The sequence below is a fragment of the Mesoplodon densirostris genome, chromosome 14, assembly GCF_025265405.1.
Source record: "Mesoplodon densirostris isolate mMesDen1 chromosome 14, mMesDen1 primary haplotype, whole genome shotgun sequence".
NCBI classification, from domain to species: Eukaryota; Metazoa; Chordata; class Mammalia; order Artiodactyla; family Ziphiidae; genus Mesoplodon; species Mesoplodon densirostris.
In genome coordinates, this window is record NC_082674.1 from 69,158,453 (window position 1) to 69,180,497 (window position 22,045).

General features: G+C 41.2%; 1 protein-coding gene across 1 annotated transcript in view; it reads right to left on the minus strand.

Moving 5' to 3' along the window:
* Window positions 1-1,156: 1,156 nt before the first annotated feature.
* Window positions 1,157-22,045, minus strand: part of SLC9A4 (solute carrier family 9 member A4) — a 51,621-nt gene continuing 30,732 nt past the window's right edge. Inside the window, exons 7-12 of the mRNA XM_060117711.1 lie at window positions 20,474-20,544; window positions 16,509-16,670; window positions 11,125-11,221; window positions 7,978-8,109; window positions 7,134-7,221; window positions 1,157-1,512 (exon numbers count right to left, since the gene is read on the minus strand). Of these exons, the coding sequence (XP_059973694.1) occupies window positions 1,157-1,512; window positions 7,134-7,221; window positions 7,978-8,109; window positions 11,125-11,221; window positions 16,509-16,670; window positions 20,474-20,544 (906 nt within the window). The remainder of the gene's footprint in view (window positions 1,513-7,133; window positions 7,222-7,977; window positions 8,110-11,124; window positions 11,222-16,508; window positions 16,671-20,473; window positions 20,545-22,045) is intronic.

Below are 22,045 nucleotides of genomic sequence, written 5' to 3' on the forward strand. Positions count from 1 at the left end.
AACTCTTGTTAACCTATGGGTGGGTGGCCAGAAGAGAGAGAAGAGAAAGAGACTGGAAGGAGGGTGGAAAGGTAAAGTTAGGCAGCAAAGTTGGTGAGCTGGAGTGTGAAGTTCAAGGTCAAGTTTGGGGATGATGAGGATTGAAAATTAAATTGGAAATTAGCTGCAAACCCTAGGGGAAAATGTCACACCCTACAAACGCACATTTAATAAATACCCATTGTTTGTGTCATTGCTATTAAAGCGTGTTTATGGCCATTTTGTTTCCAATATCCTTATTTTTCAAAGAAGCACTCCAAGTACAAAAATGACTACAAGCCCACAGTTGACAGATTAATTCTATATTCTGTAGCACATCTATTATTGTTACTGATTAAATATAGCAATGTTATGACCAATTTTACCTCTCCACAGACATATAACTTATTGCATAGTGCATATCAAAATCAAAATTGAATGCATTCTCTTGGGAGGGAGGACAATCAGCTTGTGAAGGCAGCAACTCACCATGTGATCTGGGCAAGGTGTGCTTATTTGTGAACACAGGGAGCTGAGCCAGGCTGTTTCCAAAGTCCCTCCTGGTTCTGACCTGAGTAGAAGTTGCCCATGCATAGAGTCAAGGGGAATTATTGACCAATCATGTTTGTATCATAATAAATTACATGAATGACACATTTAGTGAATAACTCCTGGGGTGACTGACGTCTGTCTCTCACAGGGAATTCGTCTAGAAAGCACACCTAAGCACAGCTAAGAATGTGGAAGAGCCTGAGAGTCTGCTCCCAGTCCTCTGAAAAATCTCCTTGCCTCTTAGAGAGTCACAATAGGTTCCAAAAATCAGAAACAAACACAAAACTCAAGGGACTTTCTTGGTGGTCCAGTGGTTAAGACTTTGCCTTCCAGTGCAGGGGGTGCAGGTTTGATCCCTGGTCGGGGAGCTAAGATCCCACATGTGGCCAAAAAACCAAACTATAAAAAAAAAAAAGCAATATTGTAACAAATTCAATAAAGACTTTAAAAATGGTCCACATCAAAAAAATAAAAATAAACAAGAACAAAACTCAGTTGCTTGCTTCAGCACTCTGAACATCCTTCTTTCACAATCATTGGAACATGGACTCTGGAAAAACCCAACACAATCCTGTGGACCATGACATTACTTTCTTTGGAGCAAAGGGCTATGGGATCTGTGGAGGTCCCTGCCGGGTCTGTGCTCTGCTGACCATCGGGACCGAATGGCTGAGGCCTCTTCCTCACTCTCCTCCTCAGATTCGAACTCCTCATCTACTGCGTGGAAGAGCGGTTTGGGCCTCAAAACCACCCTTCGGCCCCCGCCCAGTTGTTCTTCTTGGGTCCTATTTCTTTGATACCCCAAGTGGGGTGTCTTCCCTCCTCTGTGTAAGCTCTTCATCGGGATTATTTCTTGTGTCTGTCGTCCTTCCTGAAGTGACCCCATTGGAGAGTGTGTGTTGAACATGATGGAGGGGACTTCTGCGTCACTGCCGTCGTGATCTGGGAAAGGATGATCGAAGGAGGAAAGAAGACGACTTAAGATCAGAGACTGGAGACTTCATATCCAGGTGAGAGAACTCAGAGGGAAGCAGAGTCCTCCTGCTGTTCCAGCTCCTACACTCACCTTTCTCATCCGCATGGTTTTCCCTTTCCGAGGTTGCTACCCCAAGGTGGGGTGGAGTAGAAGCTACAGACCCGGTGTGAGAAATAAACAGAAATGCATGGAAACCTGCACGTCTGGCTAGTCTCTCCCAGGGAAGTGAGGGAGTGTTTCTCACAAAATCAGATCCATTAGTCATAAAGCACAAAAAGATGCTTTGTGTTGTCAAAGACCAATGCTAAACGGAAGGTTCCAAGGTACTAGGATATGAAAAGGGTGGATTTTATCTAGGTTTGTTTGTGTTTTTTGGGTTTTTTTTTCATTTTTTAACTCTAGGTCTGTTTTTTAATCAGTGGCTACCAGAAATCATTATATCTGAGTTTCATCCTTTTGACCTTGAAATAGCTAATCTTAAAGAAACAGGGAAGGGAGAGGATCACAGCAGAGTCATGAGTAGCAAAAGAGCCGTGATGCCTTCCTTTCAGAGGAGGTGAGGAGTGGACAGGGTGCGTCTGGCCCACGATGACAATGAGAAGGCTGGGAACGTCCACTTACTGAGAACTTACTCTGAGCTGTCACGGTGCTGATCTCTTTACATCTTATGCCATTTAATCCTCACAAGAGCACTATGAGAGGAGGAAAATTGTCAGCCTCATTTCACAGGTGAGGAGGCCGAGGTTTTTAAGAGGTTAAGTGACTTTCAGTATCACACAGTGAGGATGGGGCTGCAGTTTGAGCAGAGCCTGTCTGAGAAGCTGGCATCTGCTCCTCCTCAGGCTGTCCCTGTCTCCTTTATAAAAGCTGTGTGTGGGTCAGGACAGCTCCATCAAGAATGCAGGGCAGCCATTGGGTACCTATGTCATGTCCCCTCCAAATACCTAAACCATGTCTGGGACATTGTCTTTCCCTCCTTCACTGTGCACATGCCTTCAAGGGACTATTTTTCTAGAAATCTCATTTCTTCTCATTTCTTCAAGTTCTCACCTTATACATTTATTTTCCCTTTAAATATTCTCCTGAAAATGTAGGTATTTTAAGACATCTATATTTAAATCTGAAATAGGGTTCTTTCTCCCACTCTCTATTTCCTTCTAAAAAACAAAACAAAAACTTCACAGCTAGAACTAATATGTACACAGGTTTATACTTGACAAAATGTGTTTGGAATGTGGGACATCAGAAAAACTTAAAATATCCTGTTCAATACTATTTTTCCAAAATGTGACCAAATTATCCTGAGAAGGTTGTCTGGAAGTTCAGGAGGGGGTGGGAGGTGGGAGGAGGGGAATCAGCCGCTTTGAATGAAAAAAAAAAGTGAGTTAAAATATTTGCCCATTTTTTCAGGACTTCCCTTTAATTTGTGCTTTACGATCTGGTCTGGAACCAGAGTTCCTCTTGATGCTTTGGCGCTTGGAACACTAACTAAGAAAACAACAGCTGGTCCTTCTGCCCCCAAGGCTGTTCCTTCCCCCAAGGCTGTTCCCCCACGGCTGTTCCTTCCTCTGTCTCCCCTCAGCCGCCCTCCTGGTTTCTGACCATCCTTCTGAGCTATGGCCCCCCTTAGAGGACACATTCTAGCTGCATCTCCTGACCACCTTCTGATTACTGAAAAGTGAGGTCCTAGAACAAGGGAGAGGCTTGGACAGGTGACTTGCAAGCTTCCAATCAACTTAAGTCACTAGATCCATCCAAAATGGGAGGAAGGAGTTGCTTGGAAAGTGGAAGGCGGAAGGAGGAAGGGTGGGGACTCTCCTATTTGCACAGTCCTCCTCCAGGTTGGTGCCAGGCAGCGCAGTTCCAGGGAGAGATCAATGGAAACCTTTGCAGCAAAATCTGAGTGTCCGTTCCTCTACCTTCCACCTGGCTGAGAGCTTTAACCTCTGGACACGGGCACCGGGGGGTGGGTGAAGGAGAGACAGGGAAAGGGTTTCTGCTCAGGGCAGGGCTGAGCCTAACCCACACCTGATACACAAAGGCTGTTTAGAGACCCAGACCTTGCCCTCCCCATGGTCTTGTTTTGTTTCGTTTTAACTGTGGTAAAATACACTAAACATAACATTTCCCATTTAATGATTTTGAAGTGTACAGTTCTGTGGCATTAGATACATTCACATAGTAGGGCAACCATCACCACACTCCACCCACAGATGTTGCTCACCTTCCCCAGTGCTCCTGGGTTCTAGGAGGGTTGTCCAGGCAGGACCTCTCTACTTACAACACCAAGGGGGCCCCAAAGGCAAAGGAGCTTGGAAGAGTGTGTGGAGCCTGCAATCCAGCAGGGAACACCCAAAAGTCTAGAGAAGGGGTGTCCTAACACAGGAGGACGAGGGGAGAGCGAAGAGGCATGGTGCTCTGCACGTCACAGCCTGGTTAGTTGCGGGAGACATCAGGGGGCCGACTGACGGATGCTACACCTCCCTCTATGTCCTCCCCTAGGGCCCCTCCAGCCATTCCCTGACCGTGTCCTGGTGTGTAAAGGCCTCAGATTTGGAGAGAAGGTGGATGCAAATAATTGTGCCCAGATACCCATGGAGGACTATCTCAGTCTAATCCTGATTATTATTATACTTCTTTAAAACTTAAGAATAACTGATAAAATAAGTCCCACTTCATTACTTTTCCTTCACGGATTTCTAGGTTACCCACTCTTTTTCCTCACCTAATGAAATTTACAACCAGTTGAGCACATTTGAAAGAAAAAAAAATTCATTGGGACTAAGATTCCATTCCACGTCTAGATTAATTCACGTAGAACTGACATTTCTAAAGTACCGTCTTCTTTTCAAGAACACCCCTATCTACCCAAGTCAAGTCTTCTTCGATATCCCTCACTAGTAATAAAATTAATAATGGCTAATATTTCTTGCCCACTTACTTGGTTGCAGGCACTGTTCTAAGAGTCTTACCTGCACCAAATGGCTTCACTCAGGGCAACTCTTTTGTATGTGGGAGGTACCAACATTCTCCTCTTTACAGAGAGGAAATGAAGCATGGAAAAGGAGAGTTTTATATTGTCTTCATATAAGTCCTATATATGTTTTCCTAGGGTTTTATGATTTTTATTGAAAGCATGAGTGAGATGTGCTTTAGGGCATCTATTGAAAGGATGCTTTGACCTATTAATCTGGTGAATAATGTAAATGCATTTCCAAATGTTAAACAACCCCACCTCTGGGATAAGTCCTACTTTGTAAGGTGTAGTATTCTTTTACTATTCTGCTGTATTTTATTTATAACGTGTTTGTACATTAGTGTTCAGCGAAGGCTGCTGTGTGGTTATTTTTTGCTACCGTAGCTTGTGATATTGACATTCATCTCAAGAAGTGACTGTGAGGCTTTCATGTTTTCTATCACTCAAGCAACATAAATAACACCAGCTGCTTGTACCAGGAAGAGTTTTAAAAGTAAATCTATTATACACCCTATACTTGGTGTTCTTTTGCTTTGTTTGTTTGCTTTTGTTTCTGTTATAGCTCTTTTTAACATAAAATAATATTACTTAGAAGAGTGTGACCTAGGAATAGATGACTAGATCGATGAAACAGAATTAAGTGTCCAAACTCTCTAGTTTAGGGGTAAATGACTAGCACAACCAAATTGGAAAAGAAGGTGCTGGCGCAGGAGCATGGCCATTTGAAAACAATTTGAAATGTGTCTCTGTCTTAACCTACACAAAGATAAATATCTTTATATTTATTATCAAAATAACTATTAGCCATTTGGCTTGAAATTGAAAAAATTAAACTATGAAAGTTCTAGATTTTAAATTACTAGGTGAATCATTTTTCTAATTTTTCTGTGGAAGATTGAGCAGATTTGATGAATCAGAATACAAAATTTGAAGACAAGTATATCTAAAAACTAAATGATAAATGTGAAACTTTAGGAAAAATTACTGGCAGCAAATATGAAACAATGGGTGATATTCGTATTATACAGTGTTCTTCAAATTCGTTTTAAGAAAAAAAAAGCAGAAAAAATGGGCAACGGCAGAAACAAAAACTTCCTTGAAAGAAATATGGTTGTCTCTAAAAATATGAAAAGATGTTCAACCTCACTGAAAATCAAAAAGACTCAGATGAAAATTAACTGTGGCATATAGATTTTATCCTGTCATATAGTAGACTACTCAAACGTTAACTCAAAATAGTCCCGTGATGCTGATGACATTCAGAAATTACCTTTCTCACAACCGTTGATTTGAAGGTAAATTTAAATATACGTAATTTTTGATCTAAAAATTTTGCTTCCAGGAAAATATACTAAGGGAGTCATTGGTTATTTGAGCAAAAATAAATCACAAGTAATCCAAAGAAATTATTAGATATCTTTTCTTATATTCATTAAATATTGGAAGCATCTTAAATATTTGTTAATAAGGATTTTGCTAAATAAGCTAGGGGTCTTTCATATAATTGACTATTATTAAGTCATGAAATGATTACTAGGTTCATATCTATTGATACTAAAATATGTCCACAACATATGGTTGAGTGAACTAGACAATTTATAAATATTGAAAAACAATGACTGTATTATGAGTTTATGTATAACACCTTGCTGTGTGTTTGTGATTTTTTTGTTTGTTTGTTTGTCTCTGGTCCAGGTAGGGTAGAGATCAGGATGATATAGATAGAATTATAGAAGGATGCTTACCAAAATGTTCTATAGTGATTATCGTGGGTGTTGGAGTTTCGAGTGCTTTTAAATTTTTTTTTTTATGCTTTTCTCCACTGGCTGACTTTGATTTTATATCAAGCATGTTTTTATATCAGAAAAAAATAAAGTTTCATTGTAAGGAATAATTATATTCCCTCTTCAAAGATTTAATTCTCAAATCCTATGTGTTTAGTTTATTCAAATTTCCAACGTGATTCCAAGTCTTAAAAATTTAGGAATATTAAACTAGAGAACATGGCATATCATATATATTATATGCCACTTTATGCTAATAGAAAATCATTTTATATACACGTTTAAAAAATAATAGCTTTTATGAGCACAATAGCCAGTTTCAATAACTCTAAGAATTCTATTTAAGTAATAGGTATTAAATGGGAAACATCCGATCAGTAAATTTGGTGAAGTTATTTTAGTAAAATTTAGCCAACTTTGGAGAATTCTGCTAATTTATAAAACACAGGAGAATCCCACCACTTCAAAGAAGTGCCCATTTTATGTTTCCCTAAGACAGGGGTCAGCAATTGATGGCCCCCAGGTGTATCTCTCTGATGCATCTTTTGGTATGGCCCCTGAGCTAAGAATGGTTGTTACAATTTTAACTGGTTGAAAAAAAATTTTTTTAAGAATATTTCCTGTTAAGTAAAAATTATATGAATTTCAAATTTCAGTGTTCATCACTATAGTTCTGAATTCAACTAATAAAATACTTGTGTTCTCTTTTTCTTGTCATATATGTACTTACATAATATTCTTGATTTTGCCTTTTGGCCCACAAGCCTGAATCTGTTTACCATCTGAACTTTTCCAGAAAAGAGAAGCAGCCAGGAATGCAGGTTACCTGTGAATTCAGCCACCCTCACATCTCTGCCTGCTGGCTGAAGATGGCTATAAGGAAAGGAGAGGTAGCGGATGTTTTTGGTACCAGCCTGTGGGTAACAAAGAGAAATAAAAAGCAGAGTTAGCCACGCAACTGACAGCTTCACACGACAAACAAAGGGAGAGATACAGACCCACTCTGGAGCATCGTGTTTGGATCACTGCCTTTCAGTTACTTCAGTTTAAGGAAAACAAAATGTCTCCACCTTCAATATATGTCTTTTCCCTCTCATGATAAAATAGACCATGATAAACCTCTCAAAGTTTCTCCTGCAACCCCACTGACATTAGGGTAGAGATTAGGGGCTACTCCCGACCCAACCTCCATTCAGAGTCCCAGTAAGATTGCTTGGATATGGCCTCAGATGGCGTAGTTCAGATGCACAGTGGTTGCCATGAAGATAAGGCCCAAGAGACGTGGGGAGAACAAATTCCTCCCTGTATCTCCCTGGGGGAGAAGTAAGCTTCCTAGAGCCAGGGTCCCCATCCACGGAAGGTCCCCTGGAATGTCCAGTCCCTGGCCACCGTGGGAGCTAGTCTAGCCTCACAGCCCAGGGAGTGTGTTCCAGTCACTGACCCATCCTGGAGGGCAGTTTGCTGCCACATACCCCGTGGACCGATGCCTTGGGCTCCAAAGGGCCCAGGCCCAGAGAAGGGGGTGTCTGGTGTCCTGTACCCCCTTAGTTTTGTCTTTTTCTGGCAACGAGGTAGTGGTTTTGTTTGTTTGTTTAAATACTGAGGTAGTCACCAGACAAGGCCCTGCTCCGGACCCGCCCAGCTCAGGTGAGTCAGTGTCCCCGCCTTACCGGCTTTCCCCAGGGCAGGCTGTGACCTTTCCTCGTGCTCTCCCTGAAGGTGTTCTGGCGGCGGATCAGAATTTCTTTCGCCTGCTTCTCACTCGTTTGGGGTTTGAGGTTGTATTTGTTGTAGGACAGGGTCTGTAGAATGAAGGGGATGTCAAACATGTACAGACATCTCAACACAACTTCCAGCCTCAGGAGACCATGGAAAAACCAAGAACAAAGACTAGTAGAGCGAGAAGGTGGTGCTCAGGTCCTCTGAGCATTTGCCTCAATTACACAGGTGCAAGCTGTGGCCCCGGAGGAAAGGTCTGTGCTCGGGGCTAGCCCATCAGGACCAAGCTGCGGTGGGAGCCTTGTCTCTGGCTCACAGGGTAGTGCCCCCCATCTGTGCTGTCCCCCTGTGACCCTCCCACAGTGATCACCCCCGAGGTACCCACAGACTTCGGTGCCCCCCCAGCCAACACACACTCTCTTTCCCAGGTCATGTTTGTTATGCTAGGCCAGCGGTTACTGAGTGTTTGGGGATCAGGGGAATTTACAAACGACTTTGGCAATTTCTAGAAGGTTGCTATTTTAAAATGTTGCCAATCAAAGATACGCGCAAAAAATCAGCCCATTAGTATCACCACCATCAGTTCAAAAAGGAAAAAGTCTTTTAACCAAAGTAGAAGGACGGGCATGATCTTAGATACAGAACAGTTTTTCAAATTGAATCAGTTTAGTTTTATGAAAAATGTCTTCCTTATCCTCACCGAGGCCAGTGAAAATTTGTCTTGAACCACAGACCAGCATGGTCCTCAGATGTTTACAAAGTGCTTAACGGGAATCTCTTTCACCCAAGCTAGAGGACTACAGATGTCACCTTTTGTGACAAGCCTCAAAACTCTAGACTTCCCACTAGCAACAAAGCAGACAGACAGTTGTCCTGGATTGCATCTTTGGTTTTTCCTTCAAGAGAGCAAGAGGACCATGGCAGAGGAGAGGAGTCATATGAACTACGTAAAGACAGGATGATAACCAACAAGGACCTACTGTGTAGCACAGGAAACTCTGCTCAATACTCTGTAATAACCTAAGTGGGAAGAGAATTCGAGAAAGAATAGACACACTGTATATGTATAACTGAATCACTTTGCTGTACACCTTTGTCAATCAACAACATTGTTAATCAACTATACTCCAATATAAAACAAAATTTTTAAAAAAATAAGAAAAATAAAGGAGGCTTTAAGGAAAAAAGACGTGGCTAATCCGAATCATAATGTGCTGTAAGAATAAGCTATACACTGATTTTGAAGACCTTAATTTAAAAGAAAAGAGTATAAGATATCTCATTGGTAATTTTTAAAATTTATGATGTGTTGAAATAATATTTTTGATATAGTGGTTTAAATAAAGTATATTATAAAATTTTTTTAAAAGGTTAGGATGAGAAAGGAAAGACAGAAAGGGTAGGACTGGTGAGTCTCATTCTCCCAAGTAATAAAAGAGGAAGCAAAAGCCATCTCAGGGGTGGAGTCCTCCTCTGTTTACTATGTATGTTCTCCCCGTGGGACTTTCCATCACCCATTGGCTCTACTTGATCAACAAGGAAAGGGGATCCTGCACAGCTTAGAAGGGAGAAACCTGGAGGTCAGACTGAGTAGGCACTGATAAAAGAAGAAGAAAGGTGATTATTTAGGAACCTGATAGAAAAGAGAGAATGGACAGCTAGCCTCATTTTTGGGTGGCTTGGATTTCCAGAATCTCTCTCTCTATTTCTGGACTTTCCCTAAACTCAACCTCCACCACCATGGGGCAAGTCTGAGTACCAGGCACCCTCTGTACTCCAGCCCTCACTAAGCTGGCCGGCATTCTTCAAACCAGGAAGTTCTTAACTACTTATCTAAGGCAGAATATGATAGTCTTGCTGAAACAGTTTCACCTGGAACGATTTGAAAGCTGCTGAATGTACTCGAAGTGTGCTATGAGTGCTGCTGTGACCTGTGTTCCTCCAGCAGGTGCAGGGCCTTTTTGCTGACACATTCCCCTTCATCACTGACCTTCTCGAAACAGCAGCCAGAAAACATTCCCTTGCCCTGGATCATGTAATTCTGAAGTCATGGAAAGAGCTGTAGGTGGGTAGTTGGCAGACCTGGGTTCTTAACTCAAATGCGTTTTGAGATCTTAAACAAGTCAGAAAAACAACTCCTCTAACCTCAGCATCTTCTACTTGAGAAGGAGGAACTTTGACTAGATGAGTTTTTGGAGTCCCATGACATGGTCACAAAAACCAAGGCCCTCACTGTTAACTCACTTATAACCCTACTCAACAATTGGGATGTTCCATTGAATCCTCAAGCTTAAATAACTCCTAATTAGAGGACACAAATGAAAATACCATTTGATTAAATCAAAGTTTCAGGAGGACTCACATACTGTCCCTGAAATGTTCTTGCTGTGAACTTTGGGCCAGGTCCCAAGTGCTCGTATAGCATCCATACCCTTTTCCCAAATTGAAAAATACTATGCCTGACATGTCTCCTTTTTGTGGATATATACATATACATATATATATATATATATTTTGGCCTAGTGGCATGTGGGACCTTAGTTCCTGGACCAGGGATCGAACCCATGCCCCCTGCAGTGGAAGCTTGGAATCTTAAGCACTGGACCGCGAGAGAAATTGTTCATCAAGAAGACTTGAAGTCCCTGAAATGTCTCCTTTTTTTACCTTAGGCTTTCAGCACTGTGGTTTCGATATTCTAATCTAAACCATCTCAGTTTTCTAAGCTCTATTACAGTCAACCACGCTGAGACAACTCCACCATCTCAGGCATCCTGGGGCCATCTTTCTTCCGTGGTGGATGAGTGTCACCGCTTTTCTGACTCCGGAGGGTGAGGGAGCCCTGCTGGTTCTGGAAAACTCTGGGGCTGCAGGGCTAGGGCAGCCTGACCCCTAGGGCCAGCAACTGGATTTGCATTTCTCTTTATACCACGGGTGCCACTTATGCTGCAGAAGCATAACAATTAACTTTCTGTTCTCCAAACTAAGCAGAGAGAAATTGTTCATCAAGAAGACTGCTTTGGAGAGAATAACATGAACAAGAAATAATTCCTGGAGGACTGGATCCGAGGACAGGCAACTGGGACACGTCTTATACACACCCTTTGTCGAACTTGGTACATGTTGCGTGTCAGAATGTCCCTCATGGACTCCACATCTTCAGGGGAGAGTCTTTTGGTTTCTTGTATCCTCTGGGCCCTGGAAACATCATTGGAGGGAAGCCAAGCATTATTCTTCCATCTTGGCAAGGGGACCACAAAAGCATGAATTTACTTTCAGGAGTTCTAATTGATAAACATAAAGGTTATGTTTTTAACATAACTTTTCATGTTGTTTTAGTAAATTCATATGAAATGTCAGCACGTGTGTCTTGACTTACATTTTGAACATGTGGCTTCTTTGCCTATAGCTTGTATATGGGAATTTCTCTAACCCATTTTTAAAAAGGAGTTTAAAGTCATGGCAAACCAGTTACTTTTTTCCTCCGTATCTATTATGAACAGACACGTTTGTAAAAAAAAATAAAAATCAATGATTAGGAAATACATTTTTGGAAAGGATACCACAAAGGGCAAACCAAATGTTTCACTGTTAGAGTCAACAGAAATAAGATTATTCCTTCAAGGCTCATGGACAACACCATGTAGTAACCACATTTTGAATAGCACTAATCTATGCAGTACTAAATTTTTACGAGTACCTTTATAAGTACATTTATCTTGGAATTGTCCCTTTAGGGACTTTATCTCTGGTTAAAGAATAATGGTAAGAAACTAAAATCATATTTTACGAGGAGAATTAGACCATTGCCACCATGAAAATCAGGCCAGCTCAGAGACACTGGACCCTCTGAGATTCTAGAAGCAGTTGACTTCTTTCTGCCTTCTTCACCATGAGCACCCCTCCCCCCCTCACCAAAAAAGGGCTCAAAAGCCAAGTCATGGCCAGGTTAGCAGTCAATGAACAATTGTCCTCTGAGGATTTCAGTCATGACATCGCTATGTGCAGAATTCTCATGTGACACACATATTTGATTTCAATCACTTCGGTCTAGTGGTGGTAATTTCTAAAAACTTATTGTATGAATAATATACACTCATTGTAGAACATAGGAACGACAAAAAAAAAAAGGAGAACTAGAGAAAACTAAACCCATCTTTCAGTACTATTACCTCCGTTGACATATTGGTATAAACCCTTACAGAGCTGTGATGTTTTCTCTTTTCTGGCTGCAGCTTTTTGAAATGCACCCGTGTGCTGATGTGCTGTTACCTGCTTGCACAGGTCTTAGGATAATTGACCATAGAGACAAGAAGTTATTGGTTTCAAGACAGGCCACTTTTTAAGTCCCTTTCCCCAAACATTAGTAGCGATATCGCCATAAATAGCAAGGATATTTTTGTAAGTAAGGCACAATGGGTAAAAGATTTTTAAGGGCTTGGATGCTGGATATCACAGGACGCCAGCATTTACTTAGCAATGCGATCTGTCCACTGACTAATGCCCTTCCTACAAAATCACTGAAATCAGTTTCCATATCGCGGAGCTGCCAACGTCAACACTATTGATATTCAGTTACCACCCTCGGTGATTTAAACATTATTATCAGGGCATTTCAACCTAACTGTTTAAATGTCCTTCAAATAAAATTTATTCTGATTTAGATACACCCACGCATTCCCACAATCTGAACACATTCCTTTATTACAGTGGAAGGAATCTATTGCTAAACAGAAACAACAGCTAACCAAATAGTTTCACTTTGTGTGTTCATAATAAAATGACCAAATAGGAAAAAACTATGGGTAAAGGACATGGTAAAGTTAAACCTGAGATAGGAAATCTAACTTGGCATTCTCCCCAGTTTATAATTAACCACTCTGGGAAGGCCCAGACTTAGTTCGAGCCCATTTAGGCTGCTGGCTGGATGTGCAGTACAGGGTTCCCGGCAGCATTGCCTCGTATTTATTCACACTGAGAAACTGCAGCTATAGAATCAGAAGGATGAATTATTGATTTGGGCAATTACTGATGCATGGACTTTCCTACCTGCTACTTCGTTAGCAAAATCACTCCTGAAATGATCATATCATGAGCACAGGAAAGATACAACCCTCAGAAAAACGGAATGTTAGTAATCTCTAGGGCAAAAAAGTAAAATTATAAAGTGAAATTCTCGTCACTGGAACAAGATATAAAAGAAGCCTCTATTACCTTAAATAAAAGACCACTGGTAATTTCATGGCCATTGAAATCAAACTGGGAAATCTGAATCTAACTGTATTTGAATAAAAAGCTCACATTTCCCTTAATTTTTAAAAAAAATCAGATGCTATAATGCTGTAAAAAGAGGTTTCAATTCTAAACACAGCAACAGAGATATGAAATCTAGTAGATGTTATCTTCATGCCATAAGATGAAGTCCCCAAAGATCAAATATATCCTGATTTATTTGGAAGAATCCATCCTCTTTTAGTAGTTTTATACATGAAATCCAGGGAAATGTATGTTGACTGAAGGATGTGCCCACTAAGTAAACAATGGTACTAACAGCTCTTCTGTGTATGTGGTTGCCTTGTGTCTTCTTAGAAAGGCCACCAAGGTGACCAACACTGAGAATGAGTGAAGAATGCAGAGCTGTGGGCCCTGCTCCCTACAAGGCAACGTTCCATCATGGAAGTGAACATGGCATCAGAATCTTCATACTAGTGTCTATGGTGTCAGAATGCATGACGGTGAACTTATACCTGTCAATATGTGATCAACTGAAAAATTCTTCAACTGCAATAAATTAATTTGTGCTTTTTAATAAATGACATTATAACTATCTGGGAGTGTCTAAAGACAATATCCTGAAGTCACACAGCTGTAGTGTGTTATGCCTATGCATTTACTATAAATATTTTTTATCTTTCATTTTCTTCTTTTTTAACATCTTTATTATAAATATTTTAATATCTCTTCTCTTTAATAGTAACCAAATAGTTTTTAATCAGCGTGAGCCTCTACCCACTGATGTTTCTAAGAATTTCCTACTCATGGGTAAAGCAAGGTGCCTCAGAGTTAGAATAATAATCCAAGTACATAGCCTATTTATTCCATAGGGTTGTTTTGAGGGTCAAATAAAATAACGTACGTAAAAGTAAAGGAATTCCCTAGAATCAGCATTGTCTGCAGTGTGCCATAGACAGCTTCTAGGGGTAGTGTTCTCTTGAAGGTCACAGAGTTTGGAAATCTAAACCTCTTGTAGAACAATTGCTTAAACTTCTAAAGAAAAAAAATATATGTGTGTTTTGTTGTTATCCTCTCATACGGAGTCACAAAAAGCGAGCTGAATACACACTTCTTTTTCCTATTATTGTATGAAGGTTTGTTTTTTAAGAAATTACTGCTTTGATCTTAGAAGAGGAATTCCTTTTTGCTTGACGTCCTACAGATTTCTGATGAGATCAAATGAATGCAATTTAAATACTAAACTCGTAGTAAATATCGGTTTAAAAAATCTCCTCTCCCACCTTGGTTAACTAACCGGTTTGGGCTATAGGGGAAAAAATGTCTCCAACCTAGAAGGCTCTCTTACTAATCTTGAGTCAATGTCTGAAAAATAATTGACTCAACACAAGGGCATCCTCTAAATGAAACTGGCTTAAAAATTGCCTTGAGGGAACTGGGAAACCTGCTTATGACCAGTGCAACGTAATGTACAGAGATTCTAAATATATTTTAGCACATGAGAGATTGATTCTCATTTGAGATAAGTGCCCCTACATTCCTAGACCAAGCGCTTACATCACTAGTGAGCAGAAGGTCGAGGAAGTTCCTCATGGTCTAAACTGCCTGTACCCGTCCAGGTCCAGCCCTCCTGCTGAGCGTTGAGTTAATTCTCATCCATCCTTCAGTGAGCAGGTCAAATGCCTGGGGACCAGATGAGGTTCCCTCTCACCCTCTCACAGCTCCCTGGGCTTTATGATCGTAAGTTTGTGTGCCCTATTTTATTACCACCGGGACCCTGCTCCAGGGGTGAGCTCCCTGAGGGCAGGGACCGTCTGCTTCCACAGGCCGTGGCACATAACAGGTGCCCCAGTACTCCCTTTCGCTAAGGGGATGCCCCAAAGTTCAGGAATCAAGTGAAGTAGGATTTGAAGGCAATATTGTAGAAAATAGAAGAATGCAAAAGTATCCATGATGAGTGATATATGAACATTTTAAATAAAGACGAGATCAGTATCCCCGATTATTTTTTCTGCCTCAGGCTCTCATATGGCTCAGAACGGTGTTGCCAATAAATATTTGTTAGCACATTCCCATTTTAGGACCAGAAATTTCCTTAAAGCCACAGTCTCACTGAGAAATAAGGCAGAAAGCTTTCTGTTTAGACAAAGATGCCCTCAGGGATGCCCCTTTAGATTTTTCCCTGGCTGGAAATTTTCCCCATGTAAAGAAAGGTGATGGTGTTTCTGGTTCATTAGCAAGTAAGGGATGAGAAATAACACTCAGGTGTTAATGACAATTTCATTGCTATCTATTCTTAGCTCTTCTCTCAACTTGCTTTTCAAAGGTGAGGATGTGGGGAGATAATTGAAACTCATTATCTTCTGAAGAAGTCAGGATGGAGGGGCTGGAGTTCTTTATGCTAAATATATGTTGTGACTAACTTCCCCAATTCGTAAACCATTTCTTGGGAGAAAATTGGGCATCTTTGGGGAGGGAGTGAATTAATTCTTATGACATTCAAGGAGTTCTCGTTAAATGTCAGAGACTTAAAGCAGCTTTAAAAAATGTCTAACCAGCTCTTGGGACAATTGGTTTCCAGATGCTCCAACTGAAGCACCAGGCTTCAAAGGGCATCATCTTGTAATGATGGGGTATGTACCAGTCTTACCCCACCCTCTGTTCCACTGGTAGCCAGTTCCCTCCTTGCTCCTGTTCACAGCTGGTCTCACACAGATGCGGCATTCTCCCAACTGCACACAGATCTTTGCCTGAGACACAATTACAAAACACGGCCTTCTCTTTAAATATCCCACCAATCACCACACCTCTTGCCCAAATCCAAGTTAGCATCCTAGGATGCTGACCTGGTCTCTCCTCATAGAAGACAGGAAGAGAGATGACTTATGGGAGAAAGACAACGGCAAGATTAGCGGAAGCAAATGAGCACAGGTTAAAGGGTAGACATGTCTAAACAGGAAGACTTGTAACATATGCTAAAAATCTTCTATAAATTCATTTGCTCCTCCCTCCCAAAGAAAGATGTCAAAAAACTCTCATCTTTTTGCTGGAAAGTAATTTTCAGAAACTAGGTGAAACAGATCAAGCATGGACCAAGCTATAAGATGCCAAGACTTAGATCTTATTTCTTCCATTTTTCCTTTGTCATATCTCTGCCTCTTCACTCCTAATGGTACCTTTAAATGGAACAATGAGTTAGTGCCCCTTGTAATTCTGACATTGAAAGTCTAGATCGAGGGCAGATGTCACTTACTGATGGGGCATGGAAAAGGCTGTAGAACTTAGTATCCCGGTCTCTGCCATTTCAATAGCTTGTTTCATTTCCAGCTTCTTGTACAAAGAAACGATGCTCGATTTTGGCAGGTTCTCTCGGATTAGGATTTTCCGTAAATACTTATGATCAAACTTCTTAAACCTAAAAACGGAAACCAACTGTTTGGAAATCTTCAATCTCTGTATGTGTTATGTAAGTATATACTTTTTCTAGAAACAAACTACACTTAACTTTATTCTGAAAAACACCACAACAGTGCCTGGAACACATGTGACTTTGAACACATTTAAAAAAAAATAATCATAGCATTTATACATTTTTTTAAAATAAAGAAAGAATGGCCTAGTGACCTGAATACACTGAAAATCAACCAAACAAAAGGAAGGGACAAGCTGTAATCAGGGCAAAAAGTGGACATTAGTGGGGAGCTGGAGAGGCCAGCTGAGTTCTAGCTGTGGGAGAAGAAACGGGGTCGGGGAGTCTGCTGTACCGTCCTAGTAGCTCGTAACAGTGGCAGCTGCACTTACAGTGATGCTGGCCTGTTCAACCAGAGCCCACAAGTTTAAACAGCCTGGTAGTTACAGTAGTTTTGCCCATTACACTGCAGATCATTTTGAATCCTGCCAATTAGGTGGGGTGTGGGGAGAACCCACTTATACCCTGACAGTCTGAGTGATGGAGCATCTGAATAGGCCAGACGCTGATGGACGCTCACTATTGCGCCAAAGCTCTGGCTGACCCATTAGACGGAGCCACATGGAGCATACGGTGCCTTCAGAGTCCACCATCTGTTTGGAGGAGGAATTTTCCACACCTTCAATCATTTTCCATTCAAAGAGTAATTTGCTGCCTGATTTATTCTGGGATGCTGGCTTATCTGGTGGTTGGTTAGTCTCCCGGTCTGTGAGGTGGATGGACTCTGTATCAGCCGAGGCTCCTCTGGGTTGAGCAGTCTGTGATTCCTTGGGCTCTGTGATCTGTGTTTGGTTCATACCAGGCTCACTCTGGCTCCAACTGGGTCACCCCTCAGCCTTCTCGCTTTCTGCCTTTCTTCGTGAGAAGCTATTGTTGCTGTTTATTCCTCAATCTACTGCCATCGGCACTCCACCCATCAGGACTTCTCTGATGCTCCTCACACTGGGTTCGGGTTCACCTTGACCTTGGGCTGGTCAAGGCCAGTGGTTGCCATTGTCCTTGCCCTATTAGCCACTGGTTTCTTCTGATGGGCCACTGGGTCACTTACTCTGAGCCCTGCACATCCTGCTTCCCTTCCAGCCTTGCTCACGACTTCTTCCAAGTCTCCTCTGCCCTTGCTCTTCCTTACCTGCCCCAGAGGCATGGAAGCTTCTCAGAGTCCCGTCCCCAGGAAGCTTCCCCTCTTCACCGGCTGGTAGTCATCTCACCCACACCCACGGCTTTGGTTACCAAATACTCACTGACAACTCACAACCTCTATCACAGCCACGATTTCCTCCTGAGCTTGAGACTAAATTCCAAATGGGGGCTGAGTGAGTATCTGAAGCGTCTTAAACAGAATCTGTTATTTAACTCCAAACATTCTTCTACAGACTGTAAGCTTAACCACGACACTGTTACCTACCTAGGTTCCGTGTCTGAAGATCTGATGGTCACTCTCATTTTCTCTTTCCTCATCTTCCCCTCCTTATGCCATAGCCAGCCTGTCTACCCCAGAAGTATTTCAGTACCCCTTCTGCTGGTCCCTTACCCTCACTGGTCGGAAAGCTCTGCAGCTCACTGAAAACAAAAGACCTGAACCCACATCAAGGTTGTGCTGTACAACAGGTTAATCGACCTCTTGGAGTTCGTTTGCTCATCTTTAAAATGAGACTAGGGACTTCCCTGGTGGTCCAGTGGTAAAGAATCCGCCTTCTAATGCAGGAGACATGGGTCTGATCCCTGGTCAGGGAACTAACTTCCCATGTGCCGCGGGTCAACTAAGCCCACGGGCCACAACTACTGAGCCTGTGTGCCGCAAACTACAGAGCCAAGGCGCTCTGGAACCCACACACCACAACTAGAGGGAGAAAATCCGCATGCTACAACTAGAGAGAAGCCCGCACACCACAACTAGAGAGAGAAAACCTGCACACTACAACTAGAGAGAAGTCCGTGTGCTGCAGCAAAAGATCCTGCGTGCTGCAACTAAGACCTGATGCAGCCAAAAGTAAATAAATAAATAAGTTTAAAATAAATAAATAAAATAAAATGAGATGAATAGTGATAACACAGGAGAGTTAAGGAGATCATGTGACAGATAATTCCTCTCTTTCTAATCCAGCTTCCATATGGCTATTATAGTTTGCCTTCCAAAAGTCAAGTATGGCCATGCTACTCTCCTATTTAATAGCCTTTTGATATGAGTTTTAAAGGTCAAATAGAACTTTATAGTGTTAATGGCTCTAGAGAGCTCCTTAGCTCTATACCATAAAAAGTGTGTCCTTGTCTTTCCAGTCATGTCCTCCTTTTTTCTTACCTTGTCACTCTCCCTGACCATATCCAAACCATGACATGCTCTTCCTTGCCTTTGCAGATGGAAATACACTGCCACTACTGCTGTTGCTTGACAGGCTTTCCATTCTTCTTTGTCTGGATAACTGATTTATTTTCCAAACTCACTCTCATTTCTGTATTACTATAGTTCTATGCATTTGCCTCTGTTATAACATGTGCCATATTGACCATAATTATTTGTTCAGGCTCTTTCTCTTCTCCCCCACCCCACCCCCAGGACCACATGTACTACCTTGTGAAGACCTAGAACACAGTGAGGGTGTCTTACTACTCTTGACATAGTTTAGAAAGTTAGGTATAGATTCGGCTAAATGGAAGAATATTTAATAATGCTTCATTGGAATAACTATGGCATTTGAACTTAAAAATAAATCCATGGCCTAAATTCTAGATCAGTGGATAGTCACAGAATTTAAATTCTATTTTAACACTGTAAGGACTGCTAAAACGATGCTTCTTTCTACCTCATAAAAAAAATCCTACTCAGGAGACTTCCCTGGCAGTCCAGTGGTTAAGACTTTGCCTTCCAATGCAGGGGGTGCAGGTTTGATCCCTGGTTGGGGAGCTAAGATCTCACATGATCTTAGCCAAAAAACCAAAACATAAAACAGAAGCAATATGGTAACAAATTCAACGAAGACTTTAAAAAATGGTCCACATCAAAAAATCTTTAAAAAAATCCCACTCAAAAGCTCTCAGTTTCTGTGCCACCACCCTGCAAGAGCCAGAATTTTTAAGATCTAGTCTCTCTTGGCATCACCAACATCAATATGTTGGAAATGTCTACCATTTGGTTAATTGAACTACTGCTAACGCCTTCATCCTCCAAACAGCAGTGTGAAACTTCAAAAATCTCGTCTTCCTCATCATCAGTAAACTCTTCTCAGAGCCATGTCATTAAGAAATATGGCTGTAGACTAAATCCAGAAGAGGATGAGTTCTGAAATGTGAGATGTGGTGGAGAAGAGGGCCCCCAGGAATCTTTACAGAATCGTTATGTGGGAAGGACCTCCCCCACGATGGAGGAATCTCTTCCCCAGGATCCCTGATGACTCACCAACCCTCCTTTGCAGCCTCTTGAAGCCTGTCATTCCCTGGTTGTGCTTCTCGTATCACTGGGAAACTTGTCCTTGTTTTAAACTTAAATCTGGTGTCTCTAATTTCCACCTGTCAGTTGTACTAGTTTCCTCTAAAGCAACCAAGCCCAAGTTCACTGCTTCCTCCACCTGGTAGCTCTCCATTTCCCAGGGCTTCTGCCTGCTTCCTGTATGGCATGGCTCCCAGGTCCTTTATCTTCCTGGCCACCTTCCTCAGGATTCCTTCTAGTTTTATGTTCAGCTTCCAGTGGAACTTTCTGAGGTTCCCCATGTCACATATATCCCTCCTCGGTGGTGAAACCTCTGCCTCCTTACTTGTCTCTCACTTGGTAGTGGCTCCACTGCCCACACACATCTTCAATTCCAGCCTTCAAGTGATCCATCAGCTGCCAAACCAAACACAGAAAAATGATTGTTGATGAAACATTAACACTACAAGACACACAAGGAAGGTTAATACACCTTGGAAAACAAAGGGGGCTTTACTTTCCAGGAGCATACCCTCTTTTCTATCACTCTGTTCATGTAACTGACGCTTATAATGCCTTTCCCAGTAACACCACTTAGTTTCGTGATGCAAAGTCTCTGTAGATAATTTCTTTAATAAAGCACATATCTTGCAATGAAAACAAGGTACCTGCTTTGCTTTGAATACTATTTTTCTAGAATGATCTAGGAAATTTCTCATTACTGATATCACATGAATATAAAGCCTAATAATTAACTATTCTTTTAATTTCATTGAGAAAGAAAAGAATATGCCAGTATCCAATTTATACAGCTCCTGAAAATATAATTCAACAGGTATTCTATTATAGTAGCAACATATAACAACAAAATTTATCTATATGCCTCAGTTTTTGTTTTGTTTGTTTTTTCTTTTTTTTTTTTGGGCCGTGCCATGCGGCTTGCAGGATCTTAGTTCCCCGACCAGGGATTGAACCTGCGCCCTCAGCAGTGAAAGCACAGAGTCCTAACCACTGAACCACCAGGGAATTCCCATGCCTCAGTTTTTATCTGATCATTTTGTCTCAGTATTTACATTTCACCATCCAAGCCAATTACACTACATTTGCTTTATCCAAATTGTTTATAGGAATTTAGGAAAAAACAGTCTCTTCATAATTTATTACTTTACATATAATTTAAATTTGTAATCATTGAAGTTTAACATGGCTTCTAAATTTTTTTTTGCAAAATAGATTAAAATACTAAATTAATTCTGAAATAATTATGTACTCTCTACCAATAATTATACCTTTTTTTGAGAAAAAGAAAAATAAGAAAGGGGTGAGATATCCAAGTTCTATTGTCTTAGGTATATATCTAATTTCTTAAAATAATGAACAGAGGGGATGAAGATAGAGACAAAAGTCTTCAATTGGGTTAAAGCACTACTTATTTTAAAATGCTCACTCCCTATCCCCATCTGTTGAATAGTTTCAAATGGCCTTGAAAATTTTTCATTTGCGTTTCCTGGAATTAAAATTACTTTATTTCCTTAGGTGACTTTGGCCATGAAATTCAGGTCTGACTTTAGAAAGACTTCATCAGTTTTTCCAGCATTAAAGTTATGGACTTTCAGGCATGAAAGAAACCTCCAAATTATGTGGGCCAATCATCCCCTCCAAGCCTGAATCTCTTGTAAAGCAACTATGCCAAGTGTTTCCGGTTATTGCTTGCACACATCCACTTCACCTTTGGGTGAGCCATACAAGCAACTGTCCAAACACTCTTCATTAACAGAGCTGAAGCCTCTCACCCTATGTTTTCCATACATTAGTTCTCATTTCTATTTCCTGTAGCCACATGAAACGCCATCCCTTCAATACTGTGTTGGACTTAAAACAAACTGGCAGAAATCATGATCAACTTCATTTTCACTTT